The following is a 7858-nucleotide window of genomic DNA, read 5'->3' on the forward strand; positions in this document are numbered from 1 at the left end:
TTTTCTTTTTTTTTTTTTTAAATTTCCGAGAAGCTTCTTCCCCCCCCGGCTGAGTGATGGAAGGGGTCAGAGTTTCACAAGCCATGGGAGCTGTTGCAGGGATGCCCCGGGCTCTTGCCCGCTCACCCGTTGTCTTCCCACGCCAGCCGCATCAATTTAGCAAACCCCTCCTTGAAATCAATGCCACTAAACTGCTGATTTCTCTGTGTCCACACAAAATTTCTCCATCGACTCCCGGCTGGCTGCGCTGGGGTCGATCAGGAGTGTGTTTTAGATGAAGATGTCCCCACAGCTCCTGGCAAACCCCTGCAAAATCCCATATATTCCTGTTATTCCTGCATCCAGCAAAGCTGCAGGGAAAGGCGATAGCTGTGGCTTGGGCAGCAAGACCCACGGTAACGCTGCCAAGGAGTGCTGCTTTAAGGAGAAAAGCCTGGTATTTGGGCCATATCCTCTATTTAATGTATTTATTTATTTTTTTAACTAGACCGTGAAGTTCTATTTTTGCTTCCAATGGTTAAATCCATTGTCTTATAAGCAAAGCACAATGCTGTCATCAGCCAAGACAGCGTGGAAACTCATTTTTGATGAAATATATATATTTTTTTTCCTTTCAACAGGTTTTTTTCCTTTAAAATGTATATGTTTGAAAACCAAGCTCTAGGCTGGAAGCTGTTGGGTCTCTGACAGCTCCCCATCCACCTCCATCCAAGTCAGAAAGCTGTAAACCATGCAAGAAGAACGCAGTTCAGCTGACAGTTTCACATAAATGAGCCCAACAAAAACTTGCATTTTGGGTTTTTATTCTTCCCGTTACAAAACCTTAGTCACAAGAACTAGAGGCAGCCCCAGCAGCAGCTCTGCTGTTCCCAAAAGACCCTGAGCCGTTGGGAAGAAAGTGTCCAGTGAGTAGGGATGTGCTGCAGAGCCTTCCCAGCTCATCGGCTGGTGCCTACCTTCTCCCCCCTAGCGTAAGCATGTGTAAAGATTTGGTCTATAAATTCTTTTTATAACCTACTTTTGGTAAACCCGGGTTTTGTCTCCATGCTGAAGGCAGGAAAGCCCCTTTTTGTGGGCAATAAAGGGTCTGGGGGGAAAAATGCTCACCAGGGATGGGATGCGGCTTCTCCCAAACCAGCACCTTAGGCAGCTCCCACTGCAGTGGCATGGGCAAACACCGGCATTTCCCAATCCTGGCCTTTTCCGGCTCATTTCCCATTTGATCTCTTTGCGTATCATGCCCCACTTGAAAAGCAAACAAATGTCAGAGCGGTCAGCCCTGAGGCCACCTCGCCCGCAGCCGGTGCCAAAAACATCTCCCTGGAGCCAGCCACATCCCTCTGGGATGACCTGCCAGGGCCATGTGTGGTCATCCTTGAATTTTTGAGAAACATGTGTTGTGCTTGGGCAACCCCCCCAGTTTTATTATTTTATCAGGAGGAGAGGAGCTCGAAGGATGAGCAGCCCTGGAGCCGGGTGGTGGAGTCTCAGGGCTGAGCTGCGGCTGCTGCCTCCTGGCCGGGGGAATGATCAGCCCCAAAATTAAGCCAAGCAGCAGAGTCTTCTCCAACACTTTGACTAAATGCTTAAATATGTGGTTTGTCTCCAGTGGGACTTTAGAGCGTGCTTCAGTGCTTTGTTAAGCTGGCGGGGTTTAGGCAAGCGCTTGGAGGCGACGTTATTAATGCTCAAGGGTTTTGCTGCACCGGGAGAGGAATCTGGTCCCTGGCTCGGAGACCACAAAGAGCCCTGTCTGTCTGTCCATCCCTTCTTTATTCCTCCAAAATGAAGCCACTATCTCTGCAGCAGCCTTGCCAAAGGAGCCGGGGGGTTTGCTGGTGCGTAGGGTGCTGCTCGGATGGGTCCAGGCTGCGGTTTGCATCCTGTTTTGGCAGGCTCTGTGCCCGCAGGCGATGCCGGGCTCTGTGCCCGCGGGTGATGCCGGGCTCTGTGCCCGCGGGCGATGCCAGGTTCTGTGCCCATGGGTGATGCCAGGTTCTGTGCCCATGGGTGATGCCGACCCGTGGCTCTGCTTGCAGGTGGACTGGCTGCAGCAGCAGGAGGTGAAGCGGCGGGTGAAGAGGCAGGTCCGAGGCGAGCCGCATGCCCTGCCCTTCAACGACCCGGTGTGGCCCAACATGTGGTACCTGGTGGGTATCTCCCCTCCGCCGCCCCCCAAGGAACCCGCTGCTTTACAGGGGGGGGCATTAATTTATTTTTAATCAAATGCATCATCGATCTTTGCTTAGCCCAGCCAGTAATGAAACACCTCAATATCAGTGAGTGTGCTTGGCAGCAGGATTTTAAAATTGTAATTTAATACACAAGAGAGTCTACTTGTAAGTGTTTCACCGTCATTAGCAGCTCCTCGTTACACTCTGCACAGCGAAGGCTTGGGAGCAGCGCGGCTGCAGCACCGATGCATTTTACCCATCCAAGAGCTGCAACCATCTATCTACAATATCATTTTTCTCCTGCCTGCTTTATCGATCTGCATTTGACAGGAAAATTCATTGAAAATTAAGTGCAGGAAGGAAATGAGCTCTTCAAAACCGAGGAGCCCGCAGTATTTGAAATGGAAAAGAATAATCGGGAGATAGCATTGCCTGGATTAACTGCTGCTGGGTGGCTTTGATCAGTGGAGTAAAGTTACAACAAATCTATAAGTTAGATGGCAGGGGGCGGGATGTAAATATATTTTCTGGTTGATTAAATGGGCTCCCAGCCTGGCTGCTCGCTTAGATGGGCTGAAGTGGGGTTGCAGCCCTTTTGCAGCTTCTGCTTGCTGTGTTTCTCCCCATAGCATTGCGGCGATAAAAGCAGTCGCTGCAGGTCAGAGATGAACGTCCTGGCAGCCTGGCAGAGGGGCTACACCGGCAAAAACGTGGTGGTCACCATCCTTGACGACGGCATAGAAAGGAACCACCCCGACCTCCTGCAAAACTATGTGAGCTGGGGGCTGGACGGGCTGGGGGCTGGACGGGCTGGGGCTGGACGGGCTGGGGCTGATCCTGACGGTGAATTGATTTATGGAGAATTGCAGCATATAAACACAGTTTAAGTCTGTGCGTTGACAGATTAGAAGAAAAGTTTGGTTTTTTAAAAAAAAGCTTGAGATGTTTTTAAGAAGGAAATGAGGTTTTTAGACAAGAGGGTTTGGGGGGAACTCCCTTTGCAGCTGCCTGGGAAGTAGCCGCTTCCCTCTGGCTCACCAGGGCAGAGCCAAAAGCCTGCATGAACCCCCTCAGCCCCAGCTCAAACCCCAAACAGCCATGGTGGTGGTGGTGGGAACGGTGCTGGATCCAGCAGGATTTGGGGTTCAGAGGAGTTGTCTCTGGTGGGAGCAGGATGTTTCCCCCTGGGCAGCCATCTCTCGGTGGGGGCTGCAGCCCAAAGCTGTTTGTCTTGAGCAAATAGTCAGAAACGGGGTGGGAAAGGGCATTTACTGCCCGGCTGGCTATGGGCAAAGCAGGACTGCGCTGCTGCCGAGGCCGCTTTGTCCCGTGCTGCGCTGGTAAGTCAAACCTAATGGGTGGCAATGTGTTTTCAGGACCCTCTTGCAAGCTACGATGTCAACGGGAACGACCACGACCCAACTCCGCGCTATGATGCCAGCAACGAGAATAAGTACGTGATACTAATTGCTGTGGAGGTGGTGTCTGCATGGCGGGGGTGCATGGGGGTCCATGGGGCTGGGTGTCCCTCCTCGGGTATCTTCCAGGTCCATGGCCTTTCCCTGTCCCCAGCGCTGCAGAGGATGCTGCGCTGCGGGCTTTGCATGGAGTCATTGCCTTTAATGCAAATCCAGCCTGTAACAACCATGCTAATTGCTAATGAACCCTCGAGCCATCGAAGGACAGCAACCGGGGTGGGGGTTCCTTGCGCAGTCGGGGATTAAACCACGTGAGTTGGTCAAAATTTGGATGCACTTTATGGGCTTTGGTTAAAGCAGGAAGGTCACATAGTGGCATGTGTGGAAAGGAAATGGGAATGCAAACAGCAGATTGCATCCAGGTGCGAGATGCAAAGAGCAAACTGCATCTGGGTGCGAGATGCAAAGAGCAAACTGATTTCTGCATTGGTTTCCTCCATTCCCCAGCCCTTGCTGTGGGTTTTGGATAAGGGCTCTGCAGCTCTTGGGGTGCTTTCTTCCACCACTCTGGCCTCAGGGCCAGTTTCTGGGTGCTGGGTGGGGGGTGCCTGGAGGGATCCTTCAGCATGGGATGTTGGCTCATGGGGGATTTCTCTCTGCAGGCACGGCACTCGCTGCGCGGGAGAAGTGGCGGCGGCGGCGAACAACTCGTACTGCATCGTGGGCATCGCCTACAACGCGCGCATCGGAGGTGAGGCTGGCGCCAGCCTGCAGCTCCCCTGCCCTTCGCCATCCCCTCGAGGGACCGTGGCCACCCTGGCCATGCCGATGGGCTCCTGGGGCGGGTGGTGGGATGCTGTTCTCCCAGATATTGCCAGGAGAGTATCCTCCTTGGTGCCCCAGCTGCAGGGAGGTCTGGGGAGGCTATGGGTGACACAGGGTGGAAATCTGCTTGGGCTGCATCCTCGCTGTGAGGATGCACATGGATCAGGAATGTGGTGGTTTCACCCCAGAAGTTCACAGCTGCTCTGGGGGGAGGGCTGGCTTTTTTGGGGCAGCTGTGTTTGCTATGGTCGGCATCGCCAGTTTAGCTTCAGAGCTGAAATCGCTCGTTTGTGAGGTTAATGTCTGCAGATGAGCCTCTCGGAGGCGGGGGTCTGGGGAGACCCCCAAAATACCCTTGTGGGGAAAACACCAAGGGGGTGGGGGGCTGGGACTGCGTGGGGTGGGGGCACCTTTGCACAGTCCCTCAAGTAACACAGATGCAAGAGAAGCAAGTGGATCTTTACCACCAAATGGGATGGTAATTAGCATCACAGAGCTCATTTGCATCAGAGTAGCTGCTTTTGGAGGCTGGTCTGAGCCAGGGCTGGTCTGGCCAGCCGGCACCCTCTGGAGAGATGGGGGTGTCGGGGGGCAGGGAGCGCAGAGCCCCATCTGTGTGGCTGGTGGGACTGTGTAGGGGACAAATGCCTGGAGCTGGGTCCTCACCGGTGGTTTTGGCCCATCCCTGGCATGGCTGGAATGGGAGAGGGGCTTTTGCTCAGGGGGGCTGTGACCCCTTTTCCCACCCCCTGGTGGGAGATGTCACCATCAGGAGCACAGACCCAAGCGCCCATGGGTGGATTTGGGGCTTAATTCCTTCTGTGCGCTTGTTAATCCTGGCCATGCAAGAAGCAGCTTTCGTCAGGGTTGTGTCTGCATGGGAGTGGTGCTGGCAGGGAGTCCCGCTCCTGGCCAAGCGCCATCAGCAGTTCCCATGCCAGGAAAATCCCCTGAGGGAAGAAATAACCCTGGGGAGGGTGAATGGGGGAGTGGCAGGGGCTGTAAAGGCTGTGGCACACCCCATCCCATCCCATGCCATCTCATCCCATCCCATCCCCTGTTCCCCCCGCCACGTGGGACAGCTTCTTGTCTCTAAACCCAGCTCAAAGCATGCACCGAGCAACAGCAGAGCAAGGCAAAGCTCCTGGGGGGAGGGTTTAAGGCAGTTTTGCGTCCTGTAGGATCAAGCCATTGCCTTCAGGCTCCTTTTCAAGCCCATTTCTCCGCAGCAGCCATGGAGATGAGCATTGCTTGTTGACTCTATAATGACCTATGGTTCCCATTTTAATTTACTTCCTTTAATGAGTGCCTTGCCTTGGGGGTGTGCTGGGGAGGCGTGGATTGATGCGAGGAACCTGGCAGAGGGTAGAGGTTGTGGGCTTCCCACAATGTGAACAGGCAAAAGGGAAAAATAAAATCTGTAGCCGTATCAAGTTTGGGATCGTGGAGGAAAATGCACTATAGCTGCAGCGAGAGTGATTTTAGATGGATTACACAAATAAAGCAGCGATTAATGAGCACAACTTGTTGGGGAAGCCTATTTGTCACACTCGGAGAGTTACCATCTAATTTTACTGGCTGCTCTTCAGCGCTCTTGCGTTGCTTTTCATTTGCTCCAGGCAAAATACATTGCTGCTCCAGAAACCAAATGGGCTCCTGCCATTCGTCCTCCTTTCCCCTCTCCTCGAGCGCTCACTTCGGAGGCTTGTGTTGCTCCCTCTCTGGTGAAGAGCTCATTTATTTTGCAGCATCCTTCCCTGCTTCCTCCTGTCCCCCGTTGTTTAACCAGAGGGTCCCCGCATCATGGGTGGTTGATGCTGGGCTGACTCCTGGGCTGACTCCTGGGCTGGCTTTGGGTTGAATCTGGGCTGGCTTTGGGTTGAATCTGGGCTGGCTTTGAGCTAACTTTGGGCTGACTTTGGGCTCGCTGATGAATGTGCCCACATTTAGCAAGCACAAAACCCCATCCCTCGGTTGGGGGTGCTCCAGGTGCAGCTTGGACAATGGGCCTGGCTTTTCGCCCCTTCTCCTCATGCTTTCTTGTTAACATGACAAAGAGAGGAAGGTCTTGGGAACTACTCTGCTCCTTCACTTTATATTTCTAAGCTTGTTTTTCGCTGGTAGGGGACAGCGTCGAAAAGAGATATTTGAGTTGACTGGTGTCCAGAGCACAGCTGCAGCTGTGATGACATCTGCCTGCATTTGTTTGCTTTAAGAAAAAATACGTGTGGAAAGGGAAATGCATTTTTATAAACTGGACTCTCCCTGGCTGGCCAAATATGATGCCAACATTTCCAGCATCTCCTTTCCTGCGAGGGCTGTTTCTGGGCAGCCCTTTGGGGTGCCTGGTACCCTCTGCCTTGCCATGCGGAGGGGGCAATCCGGCAGGGAAAGGGTGTTGGGGAGCGGAGGGGGTTGTAACCCCCATATTGCGGCAGTTGGAGGCTGGGGATGTGCTGCAATCCCCCAGATGGTTCTGCCATGGCTGGTGGGCTCTGCCTGCAAACCACCCCAGCCGGGACCTGCTGGCATTCCCGGTTGGAAGTGAAGTTATCCTGCGTGGCAGTGTCGTCCCGCTATGGGTTGGGGTCCTGACTGATTTTGGCCATGCAAACCACAGCCTGGGGCTTCTTCTGGGACCCCCCCCTCCTGGGCACAGCTGGCATCAGCTGGGCGGTGATGGGGCTCCGGACGGTCACAGCCGTCCCCACTCGTGGGGTGTGCCCGAAGCTGGGGGGTTGTGAGAGTTTGGAAAACACCGATGTCTTCCCAGTGGAGAAAGGAAATAATTAATTAAGAGGGGTGAAAAAAGGTTTTTAGGAGGGGGTTTTGCCACCAGGGAGTGTAGAACCGCTCCCACCACCCAATCCTCACCAATGGAGGGGAAGCAAATTTTAACACCCCCCACACACACACATCACTTGCTGTGAAGCTGGCAATACAGAAAACTTTCCAAAATATCTCCCCAGCTTCCCACTGCTGGGCCCATTCGCACGTGGGGCCGCGGGTTGAAGCTATTCCAGGCGCGCCTGAGCTGTGCAGTTTCCGCTGCCGTTAACAAAGCCCCTTGATTGCAATCCTCACACTTTCATCCAAGCCATTAAGCCCTAATGTCTGATGTTTTTGTGCTTTTAGGCATTCGTATGTTAGATGGCGATGTAACAGATGTTGTTGAAGCGAAGTCGCTTGGCATCAGACCCGATTACATTGACATTTACAGCGCGAGCTGGGGGCCAGATGATGATGGGAAGACAGTTGATGGACCTGGTCTATTGGCCAAACAGGCTTTTGAGCATGGCATTAAAAAGGTGTGGATCCCACAGCGCCCAGACGCGCTCGCCCTCCTCTTCCTGCCCCGTGGGGAACGCGTGCCGGGACCGCGGCCAGCCCGGGGTCCAGCGTGGGGATGGGTGGCTCAGCCCCCCGAGGCCATGCCAATGT

General features: G+C 53.8%; 1 protein-coding gene across 1 annotated transcript in view; it reads left to right on the forward strand.

Moving 5' to 3' along the window:
- Positions 1-2006: 2006 nt before the first annotated feature.
- Positions 2007-7858, forward strand: part of PCSK6 (proprotein convertase subtilisin/kexin type 6) — a 44031-nt gene continuing 38179 nt past the window's right edge. Inside the window, exons 1-5 of the mRNA XM_009635043.2 lie at positions 2007-2150; positions 2804-2947; positions 3551-3627; positions 4255-4343; positions 7553-7725. Coding sequence (XP_009633338.1) covers positions 2007-2150; positions 2804-2947; positions 3551-3627; positions 4255-4343; positions 7553-7725 — 627 coding nt within the window. The remainder of the gene's footprint in view (positions 2151-2803; positions 2948-3550; positions 3628-4254; positions 4344-7552; positions 7726-7858) is intronic.

This window comes from Egretta garzetta, unplaced genomic scaffold (assembly GCF_000687185.1).
Source record: "Egretta garzetta isolate BGI_Z169 unplaced genomic scaffold, ASM68718v1 scaffold322, whole genome shotgun sequence".
Classification (NCBI taxonomy): domain Eukaryota; kingdom Metazoa; phylum Chordata; class Aves; order Pelecaniformes; family Ardeidae; genus Egretta; species Egretta garzetta.